This window comes from Mustela lutreola, chromosome 8 (genome assembly GCF_030435805.1).
Source record: "Mustela lutreola isolate mMusLut2 chromosome 8, mMusLut2.pri, whole genome shotgun sequence".
In the NCBI taxonomy this organism is placed as follows: Eukaryota; Metazoa; Chordata; class Mammalia; order Carnivora; family Mustelidae; genus Mustela; species Mustela lutreola.
The window spans coordinates 80,033,887-80,056,624 of record NC_081297.1 but is presented as its reverse complement, the minus strand read 5'-3'; the positions used below and the strand labels follow the sequence as shown (position 1 = coordinate 80,056,624).

Genomic DNA, 22,738 nt, shown 5'->3' with positions numbered 1-22,738 from the left:
TGTTGTGAAAGGCTGGCTGGTACTCCCCTCCTTTGCAAAATGTCTAACAGCTACACAAATATAAGAAAATAGGAAAAGGGACTTACTGTAGCTTTTCTCTTAGTAAGTTAATGTGAAGTTATTAGTTTTCCTTTCTTTATTTTTCTTTTCCTTTTTTCTTCTTCTTTTTTTTTTTTTTTCATTTTTTCTTTTTTTTTTTCTTTGCTCCTTTTTGGGGAAAGTCTGAGTGAAGTAAATCAACTGAAAGAGTGCTTTAAAAGCCTGCTTCTAGATAAGAATTGAATCTTGGTAGTTCTTGATTAGAATATGATATATATGGATAAATTTATAGTAATTGGAATCACAAAAATGGGTTTCTGGATATTTTTACTTCTCCTCCTCTCTCCTGTGAACCTTCATGTACTGAGAAGTTTGTTTTTACTGAATATCTCCCCCATGACTGAAAGATATAGCATGTTTATAAACCTGTTACGAGTTTAACTTTATGAAAACAAAGACCCTACTACCTTCTCTGCCCAAACACACTGGAGAGAAGCCAACAGACTCACCACTCACTGTTGCTAGTCTAGTAAAATTTGAGAAATAAATCAGTGAAGATTTTGATTTGAGTGTGTGGTATAAAGAATGCCCAGTCTTCGTACACTGCCCAATTCATAAAGGAATCTGTAACGAGCTTGCAGTATTTGCCAGTTAGGTGCTGCTTGCTGATAGGGTGACAGTTCCCAGCTGCAATCAATTATGCTTCCATTATTTCTGTTGTTTAAACATGCCGTGGAAGACTAGTTCAGAGCAGTTCACAAAGTGTATCTTAGTTCCAAAACAAAGTAAAGAGCACGTTAAAAAACAGAAAAAAAAGGAAAAAAATACATTCTAAATTGCGATTTTTTTTTTCTGAGAGTATTTATAATCACTTTGCCACCCCTCTCACCTCTCTGATTCCACCCCACACACCCAGCATTTATAAAATCACACACACAACACATAGTGTTTGATTTAATGCTGGGTTGCAATTCAATCAAGAGACTGCTGAGGTCATATAATATAAATGGCCACAGTACTTCTTGGCTTGGTTAGAGCCTTGATCATTCAGGGCTTTGTTTTTGTTAATTGAGTAGGCTCCTGCTGGGAGCGGGGGAGCACCTAAATATTTGGGACTATATGTCACTAAAAAGAAGTTGGAGTCTAGAAGGTAGTGGTGGAGGGAGAGGTGGAGGAGGGGAGGTTTCTGCAGTGGACGAGGGAAAAGGAAAGACGTTGTTCTGAAACCATGACAGGACAAAGGAAAAAGAAGCAAATTGTTTTTGAATAGAAAATTAATCACTGAAAAGGGACTGGCTATTGTGAAGCAAACATAAAAATAGAGGAGCATTTAACTTGAAATATATGAGAAAAAGCACTATAGAAACTCCAACAGAGGCATTTAATGGAAAATACACCTGGCCATCTCATTATAAGTACATCCCTGGGAGCCGAGTGTTATGAGCATTAGTAAGAAGATGGTATTATAAAAAATTTGATTATAATCAAGCTTAATGTATTTGAGGCTTAATAAAAGTATTGTATGGCAGTAGTGAGTATCATGGCATAATAGAGACCTCTTAGTCTTGGGTTGTTCGTAAGTTTTGTATTTCATAATGTTGATCTGTGGAGGCCTTTGCTTCCTGATGGGAAAATAGGAACTTGTATGGGAAAAGAGATCACAGAATCATAGACCGGCCCCTATTAACCCCAGAGAATGTAATTCAACATATATCTTATCATCTTAATCTCCAAATATTCTTTTCGTTTAGATTATAATGCAATATTGTATATAACAAACAGATGTCTCCCCTAGGTCACTGTTTGTAATTTAGTAAATTGTAGGTGTCCAACTGGAGAGTCTAGAGCTGCCGGTGAAGAATGAATGGCTGAGATGCCTCATTAATTTAATGTAGGTAAGAGGCTGGTGGGCTTAAAGGATTTGGTAGTGGCCCCATTGAGAACTACCTAAATGTAATTCAAATAGTGTGGAATAAACTTTTTTTTTCCCTATTATTTTTCCCCTCCATGCTGTGAAACCTCACTGATCATTATTTTTTAGGCACTTAATGTGTCACGACAAAAAAAAAAAAAAAAAAAAAAAAGGAAAAGAAAAAAAGAGAAAAAGATAAAAATACACAGAAAGGCTGAAATATGTATGAAAACAAGAGTTTCGATTAAGCTCAAATCAAGTTTTTTAAAGGTGTTGGGTTTTAGTTTTTACACAGTTCCGTTTGGCACGGAACTCTTCACATGTTTTGAGATTTGGCTTTGCTGCTTTATAATTTTGAGGGTGCTGCGCTATAATCTGCACAATTTGCTGAGAAGAAAAGAGAGAAATAAATAACCCAGGTTTTACATCTTGAACTCTGGACCGGAATAATAAATCGACACCTACTGTATAATTGGGAAACCTGTTAGATTATGTATCTACTTTAATGTAATTTAAAAATTTTGGAAATATTCTTATAAAGAATTTAATCCCCTCATCAAAGTAATTTTTCATTCTTTGGTAGCTGCCATGGAACAATGATGTTTTTTCTTTCTCTCTTTAGAAATGGAACACTATATATATATATATATTTTTTTTAATTTCATGAGCATAAATGTTAAGTACATAATGCACCTTTTAACATTAACCTGTTTGAAATAATAAAGATCAGTCTTGATTGTTACAAATTTACTGCAAACACAAGTTTAGTTTACACAATTTCTTGTAGTAAATTATTTGCCTTCAGCAAATAGGATTATAGACAACTACAATACTTGGAATGATTTATTTATTATGCTTATAATTCAACTGAAGATCTCAACTACTATTATTGAATCACTTTTAATTCATAAAAATGATTAAATATGTGTTTCTAATTTGTCATCATTGTTCACAATGTTTTATGTGAATCTTCTTCCCAGAGGAATTACAAGATTTCTCCGAATAGTTGAGGGCAGTGAAGGCTTTTTGTAACCATCTTCAGGATTCATTCTGGTGTTCACTTTGGATGGGAGATCTGATGTCCTGTAACAGGGACCCTGTAGGACTTAAACACACTCTGGACCTTTTTGTGAAAAATGAGATAGCAGCTTCCTGGAGTTTTCATGTCCCTCAGAGAAAATTCCCAGAGATATGAACACTTTTGAATTTCTGACCTGAGCAACACAGACTTCGGTGGCTTTTGAAAGACCATTCCCAGTTTTGTAAAAACTTGCTCTCTGACCCTCAGGTTAGAAAATTGGGTGGTCACTTTACTGGATTCATCCATCCTTTGGGATGAAATATTGACCTATATCTTAATTTTTTAATTGCTGCCATTTCATTGTACTTCACTAAAATCCCGAGGCTGTTCTAAATAAGTTTTTTCCCCCTCCATCTCTTAATTTTATTCTATTAAATCAGTGGATCATTAGGAAAACATGGGATACACATCATAGCCCGTGAGTCCTTCCCACCCCCACTGTTTCTCTTCGGGTACATTTCTGATGAGATATCTACAAGATAATTTAATATCATAAATTTGATATTAAATATATGTGTATGTGAAAGAGAAAGATTTAAGGGATATATATTTCTGTCTCTTGTTTATTACATACATGGGAGTTAAGTTGTTCAATGATTACTTCAGGAAGGCTAAGTGTAAGAGAAAGAAGGGGGTATTCAATAGATCTCTCTTTTCTATTCTATTCTCTCTCCCTAGATATTTCTCTGTCCTAAATGTTTTCCTCTCAGTTATTAGATTTGAGACATGATTCTATAGATGCTATAGATTGTTGTTTTTAATATACTGAAAAGGGTGCCTGGGTGGCTCAGTGGCTTAAGTGGCTGTCTTCAGCTCAGGTTGAGATCCCTGGGTCCTGGGATGAAGCCCCACATAGGCTCCTTGCTCAGTGGGGAGTCTGCTTCTCCCTCTCCCTCTGCTGCTCCCCCTGCTTGGCTCTCTCTTTCTCTGACAAATAAATAAATAAAATCTTTAGAAAAAAGAATGTAGAAAAATAAACAGCAGTGCTTCTGTGCTATAGAAATTCCTATTAATTATATTCAAGGTAGAGATTATTTTCCTTTCTACCATTAACATCCTTTCTAGTATTAATAATTTGTTGTCCTCCCATTCCCTTAAATGAATAATCGGGGTACTATCCCACTCATTCTTCTCTGGTTTACCATATTGCTTGCAATGTTAATCTACTATTCTTCTCTGAACCTTAGTTCTCAACCATGAAAAGAGGATGCCCTTGTCATTTAGCTGACATCTTAGGAGCTTCTCTTTTTTCTTCGCTGCTTGCATAAACATAGGTACCTCTCTTATTATGTGTGTAGTACATTATTTAAAGGATATACATACATGAATATGCATGTGGTCACATGATTAATGATCCCTTAAGATTTTTAAACAAAATTTTTGTTCCCAATACTCCAGTAATAATAATTCCTTATCCCCCCCCTTTAAGATTTTATTTAATTATTTGACAAAGATCACAAGTAGGCAGAGAGGCAGGTAGAGAGAGAGAGAAAGGAGGAGGAAGCGGGTTCTCCGCTGAGCAGAGAGCCTGATGCGGAGCTCAGTCCCAGGACCCTGAGATCATGACCTGAGCCGAAGGCAGAGGCTTAACCCACTGAGCCAGCCAGGTGCCCCTATTTTCCCTCTTTTTAATAAATAAAGCATATATTAGCTCCTGGTATTTCATTATTGCATTTTACTGTGACCTTTTTTCCCCTTTGAATTACTGTATCTCATTGAGTTGTGAAATAGAAAACTATTGGAATGTATTTGAATTTTTTTTTGTTGCTGATGTTAAAATTATTACTCAAATGACACTTTTAGTAAAATTCTTTTACCTTTTCGTAAGAAGAATTCAATGTATTCTACTTCATATCTTAACCACTTGAAAAAAGTTTTCAAGTTTCTGAAAATGTAATAGAATGTCTTTATCCATATTGTTATACCCCAAATTGGTTTTCTCATCAAAAAATTACCTCAGGTATTAGGAAAGTGGTGTTAGGAGAGTGCAGATTCCTGGGATTCAACCAGAGCAGAAAAAGCCAGACTCTCGAATAGCCCTGGAATTTTTCCATTTAAAGAAGTTTCCCAATGACTATGAACTTTAAGGGGATAGGGTCCACTTCTGTTTTGCTCCTGCTAATATCCCCATGCCTGCAAAAATATACAGTATCTATTCTTTGTTGAATTAATCCATTCTACTATGCTTACTCATAAACTTATCTTTTAATTTAACTTTATATTGATAGTGTGACTTAATTCATATTATTTTCCTAATTACAGACAAGATGAGAAATTGGCCGTATTTTTGGAAAGTATTGCTTAGTAGACTTTTTTTTTATAGCTGGTTTGATTGATAATCAGACTATATTTGAACTCTTTATGGTAATACTACAAAAGTAGCGTTTAGGAAAAAGTCTCTCAGCACATTTTATTTGCCATTCATTAGCTTAATAATTAAAATAAGGCATGGTCTCCTTGTTTTTACTTCAGTAAATGAAACAACAAAAGAGAAACGCAGTGACACCATAGCAATTTGAGTCTGGTCACTGTTAGTCTATCCATCCATCCCAGGAGATAGTGAATTTTTTGAAGTGTGGAGGCCACGTCTTAGTGCCTATCACTGTGCCAGAGTAGTAGCTTAATAGATGATTGTTAAGTAAATGAATAAATGAATAGAGTATAATGCCTCCTGATCTTCTGTGTGTATCCACGTGTGTGAACTATGCAAAATAATGGAAAGGGCAGTATCCGATTTTTTAAAAGTAGTCTGATAGCTGTAATAGTACATTATGCTGCTAAAAGCAAAGGTAATCATTTTGTACATTCCTTCAGTTAAGAAATTAAAAGAATATACCAATAGATTCTCTAAGCCCACTTTTATACCCACTGACTTTTGACATTGAGAGCGCCAAGTCTCCGGTGATACAGGAAAAATGAAAAATAAACTATGCTTTTCCCTTTATCTATTTATCCAGACTTGTATCTTTTTTGTTTGCTTCCTTTTTGTCCTTTTTCTCCCCCACTTGTTCTTCCTTAAACGAAAATGTTTCTTAAAGGGGACTCTTACAGGTTGATGTTTGGCTCTTCTGCATTCGGGGGTGGTGAGGGGGATGGGGTCAAGCCATATCATAGCTAATGCAAGACTGTAGCTTTTGTTGTTGATTAGTGTCTAAGCTTGTGAACATTAAATGCCATTTTGGAAATAAAAGTATTGTATTTTCTAATCTAAAATTACTCTAAAAATGACGCGATCCAAAATCCATGAAAGGTTACGAGAGACCAAATATAACAAGTTGTTAAGGCAGATGGACTACTTCGGTGGAGAAGGATATGTGCAAATTTAGATATATGATTTTAAGCAAATCAGGGGATATTTTTCTTAATTTTAAAATCCGGTGCAATGTATTAGAACATAAAAATATAATTTGAATTGTAAGTAGCTTTTCAGCTCAACTGTTCAACTACCTGCATATCACAATCTCTGATTTATTATATGAATCATGTCAGTTTTTATTGTTCATATCTTTTCAGGCATCTGGCAAGCCGAGATTGCGATTTGTTTTCACATATGTTGTGATAGGGAAGATTCAGGATGTGTAGTGGGTTAGCATCAGGCTGTATGCGCTTTAATTCTCACTTCCAGTGGTAAAACATTCTGTCATATTTTTAAAGTATTGGAATTCTTATTCTAATGTATGTTAAGTGGTTTTCTATTTCTATGCTTTTTTGTATCTCCTTTATCATTCCTATCGCCCACTTCCACAATTTTTAACAACAACAACAACAAAATTGTACAAATACAATCATTAATTTTCATTCTCATCATGGTCTTAGATATCTAATTAAATGGATGATTACGTGAATACAATCTTTTATAGTAGGATAATTGCTTCATTTATAATTCAAACACATATTTAGGTAATTCTTTTCTTAAATATATCAGTAGGCATATATAATTTGCTTAAAGCCATGCATTTTTATCTTTACTAAACTACGATATGTTTAAGCTATCTTAAACTCCTGTTTGTAAATTTATCTTGTGAAACTAAGACTTTGTGTTAAATATGTCTCTCATTCTCATATACCTTTTGTAATGACTTATTTCTTACAGTTTGTCTTCTATTTTTCTTTCTTTCTCTATCTCACATATCCACAGTTGAGAAAATAGTATTTCATATAAAATTTATGGAGAGTAAAATAAATAAAAAATTAAAAAAAAACTTATGAAGAGTAAGTTTTGTTGTAATAGGCATCTAAGAAAGTTGGTTATTTGGGGAATAAAATAGAAATATGTAGTCAGGAAAAATTTTGGGTGGGGGAATGCTTTAACTTTTTAAGTTGACTATTACTGATACATACAATCAGGAACATCTTCCTCTCAAATTTCTTTCTATCACATTACTTTTGCTTTTCTATTCTACCCCTCTTGCCTTGGTAGTAGCCCCTGGCTTCCTCCTACCCTCCACTGTCACCCCTCCTATTGTAATGAATGACTACAATTCATGTTTCCCCACCCACACTTTGCTGACATCATAAATTATTTGGATACAAATGGACAATATTCATTAGCTGTGCACTTTGCTGAAAGAGCCTTACACAGGAGTATGGCACTCTCTCATTTTTATTGAAAGTTAAAATGCTTTTGCTGTCATGGGGGTTGGGGTGAGTTAGCCATGATAGAGGACAGGGCTACAGTGCTAATAAATAAAAATAATAACTGTTACTGCTGGTTGAGTGACCCTGGGAAAAGAGCACTACAAAGCTATTTGTCCTTCCCTTTCACTTGTCAACAGCACTGGCTTAAAAGCTTTAGCCATTTTTGAGGATGTAATAGGACCTATGGAAAGTTAGAAAGACAACCTGTCCAAAAAAAAAAAAAAAATCAGGCAAAGATTAGTTGAGTATTTTTGTATATCTGTGCTGTTTTGGGACAGTTCATACATGAACCTCACAGAAGTAACAATATCCCTTTTCCCTCATGATACTATGCCTTATTCTGTATCATCTTTATTGGCTGAACCAATTCAAAAATTCATAGGGATGGTAGATAATCAGTGAAACTAAGGGTTATGGGTCATTACCATAAAAACGTAGAGACAGAACTATCATCCTTTGGTGAGGTTTTTGAATTCTGGGTTGTTTTAGTGATGTGCAAAATTAAGCATATGTATATATATTTCATTTGCTTTTTGGAGCAGTTCTTTCGGGTGGTCATATATTAAGTTGCAGTTGTAATGCTAGTAACATTTTTTTTTTTTTAAATTTTATTTATTTATTTATTTATTTGACAGAGAGAGATTACAAGTAGGCAGAGAGGCTAGTAACATTTTTAAGTGTTACTGTGTGCCCAGTGGTGTTTTAAGAGCTTTACATAAATTATCTCATTTAGTTATTTTGACAATCCTATGTGGTAAGTGCAGTTATTCCCATTTACAGAGGAGTCATTTGAAGCATAGCGAGGTTAAACTACTTGCCAAAGGTTACAAAACTAGTGAGTGATGGAGTCATGTTGTATGATATTGAGGTTTTTTTTTTTTTGAGGCTTTTTTAATGTTCAGCATCACAACATTAGTGAAATTTTGTGCATGAGGAATACCTCTTTGCAGCTCTTTTTTAAACTGCTGGCCTCTAGGGGCGCCTGGGTGGCTCGGTGGGTTGGGCCGCTGCCTTAGGCTCAAGTCGTGATCTCAGGGTCCTGGGATCGAATCCCACATCGGGCTCTCTGCTCAGCGGGGAGCCTGCTTCCCTCTCTCACTCTCTCTCAGCCTACTTGTGATCTCTGTCAAATAAATAAATAAAATCTTTTAAAAAAAATAAAATAAAAAAAAATAAAATGCTGCCTCTAAATTAGTTAATGTTATTTTTTGCTGGGATCTAAATTTTGAAACTAAGATAAAACATAGTGTTGCGTCAAAGTATACTTAATTTTCTGAGTGATAGAGTAAATAAAATCATATAGTCTCCTAAGTCTCTCTTTTAATGATTTTTTTTAATGTAGAGAATATAGAGCCATCTTGTGAGGAATATACCCAAAGTTATTGAGATGTAGCAATTCTATCATATTGATTATGACATGTTTAATCGTGGTGAAAAAATATTCCTTTAAAATATGGTATAAGATTCAATATAACTGGACAGGTGTGTTAATAGTTTCAGCTTGTGCAGTAAGAAAATTTAAGTTTGTAACTGTTGATTTAAATATTGCAATATTCCAAAAATTGATTGCACATTAAACATTTTAAAACTTGAGTCAGCAGGCCAAATTTTTTTTTCCCCTTTCTGTTAACAAGCTCTTATTAACTTTCAAGTGGAAACAAACAATTATTTTGGCACCACTAAAAGTAAAGTATTTGTAGAGCTTAATTCACTTTAGGATAATTACATATAAAAATGAGGCTTATTGAAATTCTAATGCTTTGGAATTTCAGATGTGTTCCTCTTGTGTGTTGTGGTATGTATTATTTTTTAATGTTTCCTAGAAGAAGCTGACATTTTCTGTGGCAGACTAGCTGTAGTGCTTGGCAAATGGGAATGTTACAAAGCCCAGTGGTCTTTGGTGGGTGGACAAATAACTTTTCAGATATATAAAAGTTTTATATTACTAACATTACATTGTTTAGTATTTGCCCCAAAATGTTGCCTAGGCCTGTGCATATCATCAACATGAATTAAACTGTTACAGATATATGATTTCTAGATGTAGCCCAATCTTCCCCCTCAAAAACAATCTTCCTATCGGTAATTGAATAATTAAATGGCAACGCATTGAATTGTAATTGCTTTTTGAAGAAAAATGTATTTGGCCAAGTGTTCTAACTTGGTTTATTTTTCAGCTTTATGTTGGTCATCAAGTGAAAGCTTGCAAAGGGAGAATACTGAGTTAACAACACCCAATTCAAACAGAGATGAGTTGCCCAGATCTACTCTCATGTAATAATTGTTTAAAACTAGATGAGGCGAATAAAACTGGACTAACATTTCATTTTTTAAAAGTTTGACTGTTAAAAGAACTTGTTACTGTGTGTGGCATATTGAAAAGAACACTGAGCTAGGAATTAGGCTTCAGGTCCTACCTTCATCATTAATTAGATTTATGATCTTGGGCATATTTTAACCTTAGTTTACAATTTCAGTCCATAAAATGAAGAATTTGTTCTAGACTATAACCCAAATTGTACTGAGCAAAACAGTCATCTCCCAACACTGATTTCCTTGGTCAGATATTTAAATAACACTATATAATCCATAATTCACTTAATGATTGATGGTCTCTTAGCCCATAAACAGTTCTAAATCTTGTAGAAGTGAAATGTAAATTTGTGGAATGTAATTAGACTAACATGACAATGGAATGCTTATTTTGTTTGTTTTGGTTTTAAGTAACCAAATGATTTGTGTTCCATTTATGTCCAGTGTCTTTTATTTACTTTGATGAAATGCTTATCTAAATGATATCTAAAGATCTCTACAAGAATAAAATTCTGATTCTATGATGTGAATAATTGACATATGCTTTTACTTCTTGACTTTGAAGAGGTATTGCTGTAGTTTGAAGTTTAGACATACTGTTGTTCCTCCCAAAACACAACTCCCATCCCTAAACGTACACCCTATCACGTGTCAGGAATAACACAGTTTAGGTTAAACTACAAAATTCAAGTTTAAACAGTGGTAGATTTGGTAAGAACTAACTCCGGGGACTTTGTTTAAAAAATCAAATTATTACACATACATATTTTTTCCTTGTTCGATTTTTCAATGAGCTCTGCCACTGCAGCTCAAGGGAGATTAAGGGAGAAAACCTACATAAACACAAAGCAAAACCCTGAGCTTGTGTGTAAAGCTACCGCACTGGAGCGAATGTGGTTTAATTCTTGGCACTGGCAGCTTGTTGGAGAATTACAATATGTTGGCATGAGTCTCTAGATCTCATTGTTCCAGATGAGGGAGTCAGTCTTAAGAGTGTTTGGCACTGAGGGGAAAAGGAGCGAGAGTTATAGGGAATGAACAGGCCCTAAAGAGGCAGGATGCTGTTGTAACAATGGCTGGCACAGTTGGGGGGGCCATTCACTGGTGGGGATTGCCATAGGCATTGATGTGAAGAAACATATGTGAGCAAAAGAGGCAAGGGTGAGGAAGGAAAATCACACAAACATATCAAAAGGGTCCTGATAGCATAAAGAGACAAAAGTAATCCAATTAGAGTCATCTTAATATTAATGGATTGACTGATTAGGATATCTGTCATCACCCTCTAATTTATCTTATAGCTTATTTCTTACCATTTAAAAAAATTTTTTTAAATATGTACACACATATATCTTTCCCTTAAAGGAAGAGATCCCTGAATTAAAAAGCCCTTGCTTTGTATTCCCTCTGTTCTATTCTCTAGCTAGGTGATGCTGGGAAGAGCATCTTTCTGCGCCTTAGTTTTCTCATCTGCAAAATGGGTGTAATAACAATGCATACCATTGACAATCCTGTTGTATCTGACAGCATTATATAAACTGAAATACTATGCAACTAATAAGAGGTACTATTATGTCTCACTCTTATTTTAATATAGGGAACACTAGTTTTCATTTTGACGGTAGTTGCAATACTTCAATGTTGGTCTCAGGAAAATCTTTAAAGGTGCTTAATAAAACTGTGGCACATCTTAATGTGAAAATGATGGATAATCCAGAATTTGAACTTCTGGAAAATAAGTATGTCCACAAACATACTATACCTACTCACAGTATAAAATACAATTCTACAAGTATTAAAAAAAAAAAAAAATCTCCTTTTAGAAAATGGAATATTTAACAGATAACTACTATCTTTTTTAGTCCATAAATACTGAAGCAACACTTACATAATTGTGTCAAATTTCACTCTTATCACATTCACACATTTAATGAACAGGTGTATTATAAATATTGGGATTTTGCCATTTGGTCTTTTACAGTTCTTGTCATTTATATTCTCTAGTCATTTATATTTTCAGAGAAATTCAGTCATTGGTACTGTGCATCCCCTGTGTTCATTATGACGTTTGTGACCTCATCGTTAACCGTCTTCATTAGCATCCTTGGTGAAATCATTTCTTAACCGCCTCTTCATGAAAGACCAATGGAGACAGTAGCCTTTGGAGGAATACTGCATGTGGATTCCCTTCAAGCTCTTTATTTTATAGTAGTTCAGATAAAGAGGTGAAGTGGGTGAAATGATATGCTTTTGGTCCCCCTGACTTTGGGATCCACTAGGTTGAACTTAGCTCCCTATGAGCAACTTCTCAAAATAATCTTCTGAATTAGATATTTCCCTAAGCTTTGGTTTCTTAAGTGGTAAACAAATGCACCAATACCTAATTCAGAAGATTATTATGAGAAGTTTGAGATACCACATGTAAAGGACCTGGTACACTGCTTAGCACTTAGCCCTCAAAATAGTAGCTATCATTATCATTTCATTGTTGACAAGAGAGTTTGGAATTTGTAGGCAAAATAAAACAAAACAAAACAAAAAACAAAATCTTACTTCAAAAAGTTAGCTCTGCTCATTACATTTTGTAAGACCTCAGACAAGTCCCTTTTTTTTTTCTGCTTTTGTTCTTAACTTGTGTGGTGGATGTAGTAACACAATCTGAATCTTCAGGTATCCGTTATGTTAAATGAGAGACTACCGACAGGAAAAAGCATCTAACACAGTTCCTGGCACGTAGGCTGATCAATAAATGTTTCTTGAATCTGCATTTAAAACATATACCTCATCCAAGTTGCAAATATTAGTGTCTTTCTTCATCCACAGACATGACATCCCTGGGTTACATCTTCCAAATTATTTGATTTTTCTGTAGTACAAGTCAGGTACTTGAAAAAGAAGAAAAAAAGTGGCTCTGTATTGGATGGAGCCTTCTATCTTTATGTAAGTTAATAAAGAGGCCAGGAATGTTCTGCAGGTTTCGGAATTCTGGCGGCTGTTACTTTAACTCTGCAACTTAGACAGAAGACTTCTGTTTCTTTATGAGCACACTACAGTGAATATTTTGTCTAGCTGCAGGGGAAAAGCTTTGTCATGGACTTTGCAGACAATAGCCTTAAAAGTAAAATGGTCTGCTTTTGGTGCCGGGAGGTTCAGGGGCCCATTGTTAGTGCACAATGGATTTCTATTGCTGCATTCCTGCTTTGCAAAGGTTTGTTAGCTTTTAATGACTGACAGTACTCTATTGCAAATACCGTATTGGCTGTGCCCTGTTTACATGCTACTCAAGAATTTTTGTGGAGTGCTGGAAAAAAGAAACAGTGGTGTTTGTTTGACCTACTCTGATAAGGTTTAAAAAATGATTTCACTCATGAAGCGTTTACTGAGAATGTAGAAACATTGGAAATCCGTGTAGAAGTGTTTTAAAGTTACTTTTAAGGCCTCAATGAACAGAAATATTGATTACAGTAAGAGATTTAAGCCGTTTTATTTCTCAGAGTTGTCATTACCATTTTTAAAACCACTATGGTACAGAAAGAGAGATTTTAAGAAAAAGTAACTTCTTAAGATCTGTCTTCCTTAAAATATAAGAAATGGAGATACCTCGTAACAAAGGGAAAAAAAACCATCTTACACATTCTGTAGTAAATTGCATAGTAAATGTGTACACAGTAATTGTGGTAGTGGTGTGTGTTTGTGTGTGTGTGTGTATGCACCATATGTATAGACTGCAGACTATGTGAAGCACTAACCACTCAGAGCCCTTCACCATTTTATTTTCCAGAAGTTTTTGACATCTGAAAAAAAAAATCCATATTGTCATCGTTTTTCCAAGGAAATTTCACCTCCACTTTGTCGAAAACTCCACATGGGCTTTGTGACTCTGACAGCCAATGGCTGTGAGATGGAGGACTGAGAAGTAGATAGCATTAGCCAAAGATGATGATGATGCCTTAAAATGCATTTCACTGTGGGGAAAATGAACCAGTTTCTAATAATCTTATGGTCTCTAGGCCAGACGGTCCCTTTGATAAGTTAACATGTACTCCCTTTATGCTCCTAGTAGGGGGTAAACAAATGTCGGAACAAACACAAATACACATAAACACCAATGTGGAGAATGGCAGGGTATGTCTTAGATCCAGATAATAAGTGTGGGTATTGTTATTTAGATGGAGCATACTGGGACACTTATCTTTTAGTACACTCCATTTTCTCACTGAATGCAGTGCTAATCGTGGGATTGAAAGCCATTGTAATTGTGTACCCATCTAAACGCTGACAAGAATATACAATTATATTGTTTGGAATTGAGTTTAATGTTTGGGAGTTTTATTAGCATTTATGTTTACTTATACATTAAAATTCAACACAAAAGAAGAGGTCAAAAACCATGTGATGTATAGAAACAAATATCAGACTAAAGCATAACCTTGCTCTTTAAAATATATGTGCCTTGTCTCAGTACTGGGCATTTTAAAAGAATGTGAGACAAATCTGAAATAAGCAAATAATAGGTTTCCATTAAATGCATTACTCATTTTTCTAGATTTTGCAATCTTTGTAAAGCTTCTTTAATACCAACTTCTTCTTTTTTTTTTTTTTTAGTGTTCACGGTACTGGCAAATCTTTCCACAGTGTGCTTACCACCATACGATGTTAAACACATATTATAAAGTGGATGTAATTGTAAACACACAGAGGGATATAATTACATGTAGCAGATTTAAGAGCTAATTCTTTGCCTTTTTTTTTGCTCTGCATTTTATCAACATAATTATTTTTTGACTGCACACTAACACCCTGAAATTGACAAGCATCTATTATAGCAGGAATTTGTTCACCAAATTGAAAAACAATGAACTGCAGGTTTATATGTACCCATTGTCATAAAGAATTAGTACGGCTTTGTTCCGCAAGAGGAAAAAGCTAATGATTTTGAAACAGCAGGTGACAAAACACATTTTTTTCCCCCCCTGTTATCAGTTTGTTGATGAAGTCATTATGAACTGGGGCCCGGATAGGGATGGCCTTATTTTTAGCAGATAGACTTTTAATGAGCTGCATTATAAAGATAGTCATGTTGATTTGCTTACATTTTTTTTTTCCCCTTTACTTAGAAACCCCCAGTATTGAAAAGCTACTCTCAAAGGACTGGAAAGACAAACTTCTTGCAATGGGATCAGGGAACTTTGGTGAAATAAAAGGTAATGTATCTGAAATTATTTGGATGTGAAATGTACAAAAATGAAGATTATGTTTTGAAATATAACGGTGATACAGTGCTCCCTCCCCCCCGCATCCCCCTCTTGCTCCATGCATTCTCTGTCTTTGGTGTTTCTTTTTTCTAGCTTGAAAGTGGATCTATCAGGGTTCTTGTTTTCTCTTTGTTTGTGCCTTATTAGACAAATGGAATGTCAGTTTAATAGAATCATCCCCATTGTATCTTCAAAAGGCTTTGGTTTTCATCATTTAAAAAAAAAATTTAAATGATTTACCTTGTTAAGTAAGAATGTATTTCTATCAGGGTTAAAAACTGCCCATTATGAGATGATTTTATGCATTTTACATATTAGAAGTGTGAAAGTACATAATCTACCTTTAAAACTAGAAATGATGAATGGGGAAAGCTTCATAAAACATTGTTTTTTACTAACGAGAGCAACATTTTTGGTTTTGTTTTATTTGAATTCAACACTACATACAACTAAGAGGAAAAGTCTATGTGGACTTTGTCATACTGAATATTCATATCTTAATAAACTTTTACTAATTACAGTGAGAGAGAGTTTAAGTTCTCATATAAAAAATAGAGATAAATGGTCATTTCAGTTCATTTTAGTGTGTTTTCTCAAAGCGTAGTAGGCAGTCTATAGTTTTCTATTTGTTGCCAATAGCATGCTTGATTCTGAGTTCTAAAGGATTGATTTTGAGAAAAAAATACTTATTCATCAATATTAAAATATTTAGTTATATATTACTCTATATTTTTTGGTAGAAGCTGAATATATTTAAAATATCACCAGATTTATATTAATATACATGTAGAAATATGTGTATAAATAACTTTTTTGCATATGTATGTATGGGCACGTGTTCTCCTGATGAAAAAGGCGATTGTCTTTCTTATTATGGCTCTACTATACTGGAGCTTTCTGCCGAAAGGCAGGACACTAGCATCCCAGCGTTTGGAAACTTCCAGAAAATGCTGGACTGAGCCTTTCACTTTTCATCCATTCTGTTTGAAGTTTGCATATATTCAGGTTATTATGAAGTTTGCCTTAGTGGTGAGAGAATGAATGGTGCTAATGAACACATTCAGTAACCAAAATCTATAATGGAATCAAATTCAAACAGATAGTACTTTATATGCCTTAAAGAGCTTGAAGACCAAGTTTAAACAGAACAGAGAAATTTCTCTTCCGAGGCAGCAGATACTTTATATTATTATGTTGGATTTTTTAACCCATTTGCACCCGAGATACAAGATGTGTTCTCTCCAAGGGTCTTTATTCTCCTCTGACCTAGGTGATAACTGAGAGTAGAGCAGAGAAGACCGCCTGTTCCAAGCCTTGTGATCTCGTTCCATTGGAGGACAAACATTTTTCCCTCCCTCGTTTTCTTCACAAGTCAGACTTAAAAGCAGCCCCAGCAGTGATGATAAGCTTGGAGGAAAGCAGCTCCGCTCTCCTTTCAGGCTTGCCTGTGGGGTTAGTTCAGGAAGCTGCAGTACGGTCAAAAGAAGTCCCGTCTTTAATTTTGAGTTTTTTAAGCTTCACGTTCAGAGCACAAGTTTGGTTATTGTCCTCTGGTTCTGTTCAGAAGGCTGTTTTCTGATGCATTTAAAAAGCAACTGTGGATCTTTCTTCTGTTGGGGGCATGGTTATTAGGTGCTTGGATAGGTTTGGCAGAAAACTGGGAAAACAGCGCTGGCTTACTTTTCCTACTGACTGCCCGTGACAGTAGCAATTACTCTCCATTGTTCATAGGTGGCGAGAAAGTGGAAAGGATACAATAGTGTGTAGCCCTCTGGGGGTAAATGAATTTGACTTAATGGTTCTTGGGGGGTCAGACACTATGATTATGCCATGCCCAGGAATGTGGTTTTCATACCACCTCAGAAGTTATGTGAGAACAATGGTTTAGCTGTTTTGCAGCCTTTTTTTTTTTTTTCCAAATATGAAGCGAATAAAGGTGTAAGTCACCTGTATGTGCTCAACTGTTTTGAGTTGAGATAGGGAAAGATAAGTGTGATTTTTTTTTTAAACCTGGAAATACGAACTTATTCAACTATTAGATGATGAATGATAATTGAGAATAATATATTTACTAGACTCTTTGCATATGTTAGGACATGTACAGCCTTCACAGTATTTACCAGGTCTTGTCAATTGAAACTTTTCTCCTCTGGTCAGTTTTACCCTGGTCAGTTTTGATTTAACTTTTAATTAGTTCCAGAAAATGTGTGAGTGAATGACTGTGTGTGTGTGTGTGTGTGTGTGCGCGCGCGCGTGCATGTGCACGAGTATAAGCACGTTCATTCTTGAATATCTAAACCTGTAGACAAGTGAGGGCAGAGCACCTTCCCAAGCACTAGCTTCAAGTTGTTGCATGTGAGTAACTTTCAGGGCATTTGGACAACAGTTAATACTGTAGTTTGGCAAAGTTCAAAGAAGGGTTTCTTGCTATTACTGTTTAAAAAGTTAAAATGATAAACTTTTAAAAATAAGGGAGATAAATAGCATTTGGTTTGGATATTTTAGCTCTCCATAAATAGTTGTCGTAGCCACTTAAAGTTAATCTCATTTTTCAAGAAACAATGTGGGTTAGTAAAGGTCATCCACTTCTGAGAGCATAAATTTATTTTTCATGTTAGATTATTTCACCTGTTAGAATTTATGCCATTTTATGGTCAGGTACTTTGGAAATGTGAAGTAATTAGGTTTTAAAGTTACATTTGAGACAACCCTCTAAAGAACATCCAAAAAAGACACCAGATCCAGTTTTGCAAAATGAAACCTTTTGGCTGAAAAGTTTGGTCAGCCATCAATACATGTGTATCCACTGATGAGCTGCCTGAAGAAATTATTTCTTTCTTCTTCACCAGTCAGCTATCTTGTGCGACTGGTCCGCTTACAGAATGTTTTGTTGTTACCTATAGCAGAAGCACTGAGTAAGGGTTGTGTGAGAGGTGAAGAAATACCTCTTAGAGCCTCATAGCTCCTGAGAAGGGGACAAAACCATGCCTGCCCTCCCGTTGGCAACCGGGACTGTCACACGTTGTTTTAGTTCGCATGAAGTTCCATTACACTGAAGGTCATTGCCTTGGCATCTCACCTGAGCACAGTATCTGGGGACCCATGGCAGCTTTGACTCATCTAAACAGATCATTTGCCTTTCAATAAAGTCATTGCAGAGTTTGTAGTTTATGGACTTAAATTTTTTTTTTGTAGAATTATGACCCAAAAATCTGCATGCAGAATTCTCTCAAATAATTCTATCTTGGTGAAGTTAGAAAAGCTTTCCTCCCTAGGTCCCTCAGGTGAGGCCAGATCAGTTTCCCCACCTGCCTTATGGAAAGAATTCTTCAGAGCCTGGTTTCTTTCCCACTGGTATCCCCGGAAGCCCCTTTCTCACCATGCTCAGAAGGCATCGATTTAGGCCAGGAAAGCGTTATATCCGGTATTCAGAAAAATGCCAGCTGCAATTGGTATAATAAAAAATTGGCTTTTTTAAAAGCTATCATTTTGTTCTTTCTAGAAGATGGAACATAAAGGCAAACACTGGACCGCTCTAGAATGCCAGTAATAGATTCGAGGAGATAACCTATTCGGTGACACTTTGGCCTCTTAGAACTCAGGATAAATACATGCTTTTAGATTCAACATGTGGGTTAAAGTAGATCCTCTGGTAGGTGACATAACATTTTGAGATAAAAGAGATATATGAATTCAGTATGTGGCTTGAAAGAGATAATCCTGTTTAAATAACATTAGAGAATTTGTAAACAAGCAGGCTTGGAATAAGAATCGGGTCCCAGGTAATAAATCTAGTGAGGGATCCTTAGAATTTTTAAATTTGAAACATGAAAACTAAACTCCCAGGTTAGGTATGTAAGGGTTTGTAACACTTTGAAAGCTGTTTTAAATCCTTTCTTTTAAGATCAAGAAAACTATTTAAGAATCACAGGTTTTGCTAATAATAACTTTGTAACTTATTTCATTTGCACCTTAACCTAAAAAATATGTCTGCACATTTTTGTAAAGGGGTTGGAAATGTTGATTACTTTTGGAGGGAACTGTTGCATCTGAAATTTGTTCATTATAAGAGTCAGCCGTGAGGAAGGTTCATAACATACAGTCATTTACTTCTAAATAAAGTGAATGCTTAATGTTTTTAATCTACTAAGCTTGTTTTATAGTTCCTCTGTGGTTGCTTATGAGTAATGTGTTCACTTAAAAAAAAAATAAAATAAAATACTTCTTGAGAACCGGAGAAAGACTACCAGTCCACAGCATATAAGGTTTTTAAAGTAAGTTTGGCAAGGTCTGTAAAAGCAAAATAGTGGCTTTCTCTTTTCTGCCCATCAGTGACTTGCTCTGTCCCAGAATGCCAGAGGCTTTATGCCAGTGTATAAACATAGTAAGTGATGGAAAGAGAATGGTCAGACACGGGCTCTCATTGATTTTTGTATTGATGATCTAGTCCACGAATTAAGAAGTTTTACATACCTTTCAAAGAAGGTACTTAATGATGCATGTTTTATTTTTTATTTTTAAATTTTTAAAAGATTTATTTATTTTATTGTAGAGAAAGAGAGAGCAAATAGGGAAAGGGGCAAAGAGAAAGGTTCTTCAAGCAGATTCCCCACTGAGCAGAGCCCAACGAATGGCTCATTGCATGACTGGTGAGATCATGACCTGAGTCAAAACCAAGAGTCAGATGCTTAACAAACTGAGCTAGGCAGGAGCCCCAATAATGCATGTTTTAAACAGATGCTGTTACATATTAAATCTGATTCTGTATGTGAAAATGAAAATATGCCTTCCTCAACATTTTTTTCTCGGTTAAAAATACGTTCATTCATTTAATAAGTATTCATTTGTGCAAGGGATGTGAAGATTCTAAAATTGAAATAATTTTAAAACCATAATTTTTTTTTCTTGTAGATATGGACTCCAAAACTTATATTGTGCAAATTATTAGATGATGGAATTAACCTGAAACTCTCTCTTCTTTTAAACTCCATTGTTCTTCCTAGGGAAGCATGATGTAATAAAACAAAACTAAACAAAACAAAAAAAAGCAAAACTAGTGTCATGTTGCCGCAATTCTTCCAAGGACTTGTGGAAATCAGTTTAACTCTTTTTTCGTTTATTGCCTCCTCTGCTCATTTAAAAAACAGTTACAGATTATTATTGATTACATGCCCGTTTACGTACAGGCACCTTGTAAGCATTTTCCTTACAAAATTACTGGGACAGAGACATTTTATTCCCAGTTTACATAGTAAGATGTGGAGACAGGGGGGGAGAGAGAGAGGAGAGATTAATTATCCAAAACCACATACTTGAGTTGTGACAGAGTCAAGATGTGAACCTAATCCTGCCTGTCTTCAAAGCCTGTGCTCTTTGCATGGTGCTTGGCAGTCTCTCCTCAGTAAGGTTGGAATGGATGATCTCTAAAATCCTTTAAAACTTGAAAACATTTCCAGACCCAACACAGCTGGAGGCAGTGCCCTCTGAGATGCAGTCAGGATATGCTGTTCTGTGCTTAGATCTGTCCCTTAGCACACACACACTGTTTTGTATTGTTTGCTTATATATATATTTACCTTTCCCTTGCATACTACTCATTTACCATTGGCCCAAAGTTTGGGACCCAGTTTTACTCGATGAAAGGATGACCATAAAAATGCCTTGTTTTGAGAAGATTATTATTGACTACATTAAAGTCTGTAAATGTGGCAAAGTTAATGTGATTTAAACAACAACAAAAAAACCCAGGTGGCACCTGAATTGCTTGGTCTGTTAAGCGTTTGTCTTCGACTCAGTTCATGATCCCAGGGTCCTGGGATCGAGTCCCACATCAGCCTCCCTGCTCGGCAGGGAGCCTGCTTCTCCCTCTCCCACTCCCCCTGCTTGTGTTTCCCCTATTGCTGTGTCTCTCTCTGTCAAATAAATAAATAAAATCTTAAAAAAAAAAACAACCAAAACAACAACGAAACACCCAACAACTGTTTTTTTTTTTACATTTTATTTTATTTTTTAAAAGATTTTATTTATTTATTTGACAGAGAACACAAGTAGGCAGAGAGGCAGGCAATGAGAGAGAGAGAGAGAGAGAGAGAAGCAGGCTCTGCACTGAGCAGAGAGCCTGATGCGGGGCTGGATCCCAGGACCCTGGGATCATGACCTGGGCTGAAGGCAGAGGCTTTGACCCACTGAGCCACCCAGGCGCCCTTTTTTTTACATTTTAAATACACTATCCAAGGAGGTGGATGGAATAATCTTGGGAAAGTTTGTAAAATTATAATTTCCATTAAAGGTAAATATTCATAGGGTGCCTGGATGGCTCAGTGGGTTAAGCCACTGCCTTCGCTTCAGGTCATGATCTCAGGGTCCTGGGATCGAGTCCTGCATCAGGCTCTCTGCTCAGCAGGGAGCCTGCTTCCCTCTCTCTCTCTGCCTGCTTCTCTGTCTACTTGTGATCTCTCTCTGTAAAATAAATAAATAAAATTTTTAAAAAAAGGTAAATATTCATAATAAGAAATAGTATAGAGTAAAAAAAAAAAAAAGGAACATGAACAACCCTTCTTTCACTACGAAAGTGATAATGCACACATCTTGTTTATAGTATCTCAGAAGCAAAGCATCAGCCATAGGATAACAATGGTAAAGATCATAGCTACTTGTCAATGTTCCATTTCATTATTATGTCAGTTGCCTTATAACTGAAAGCTTCCTATAGTAGATATATTGAAATCCAGGCTGAAGGCCTCTTTTTAAGATCATTGAAGCAAAAAACCAAAAACCACTGTTTTTTTTTTTTTTTTCAAAATAATTATAGAAATCTGTAAGATAAGAATATGTGTAGTATTGGCAGGGTAAGGTAGAATATCAGTTACTTTATTCCATCATGTAATAAATATGGTATTCCTTATATAATTTTAATTGACTCTAACCTCTCAGGGTATTATGTAGCAGTAAAGGGTAGGTAGTTAAATTTTATCAAAGTTTGATTAAATTTGTTCTTAATGAAAAAGACCATAGATGTTTATAAGTTGGCTAACCCAACAAATACTCCTTTAATGAACTGGAATGATGCCACTAATACCTTTGATGAGGGAATCTGCCTTTTCTCTTTTGTTCAATAAGAGTGATGGACACTAGGGAGGGTATATGTTGTAATGAGCCCTGGGTATTATGGAAGACTGATGAATCCCAGACCTGTACTGCTGAAACAAATAATACATTATATGTTAATTTAAAAAAAAAATGTCACTGAAAAAAGCTTTAGTTGTACATTTAGATTAAGTTAGTTTTTAATTCATTATATTTTTAGTTCATTTAACAAATAGTGCTGTCTTTCTATGTACTATGTTCTGGAGACAGAATGGTAGTGAGTAGAGTAGACAGGATTCTGCCCTTTTAAAGCTTATGGTATAGTAGAATCCCTTTCATTGGGCAGAATTTTTAAAGGCAGGACAACTAATGATTTTTAGATTCTTCAAGTGGAGCACCAGTTGAGAACAACAA

General features: G+C 35.4%; 1 protein-coding gene across 10 annotated transcripts in view; it reads left to right on the top strand.

Moving 5' to 3' along the window:
* SOX5 (SRY-box transcription factor 5) overlaps positions 1–22,738 on the top strand; it is a 995,891-nt gene that overhangs the window by 759,836 nt on the left and 213,317 nt on the right. For all 10 annotated transcript variants that reach the window (XM_059185762.1, XM_059185763.1, XM_059185769.1 and 7 more), the window contains one exon: positions 15,101–15,187. In XM_059185762.1, coding sequence (XP_059041745.1) covers positions 15,101–15,187 — 87 coding nt within the window. The remainder of the gene's footprint in view (positions 1–15,100; positions 15,188–22,738) is intronic.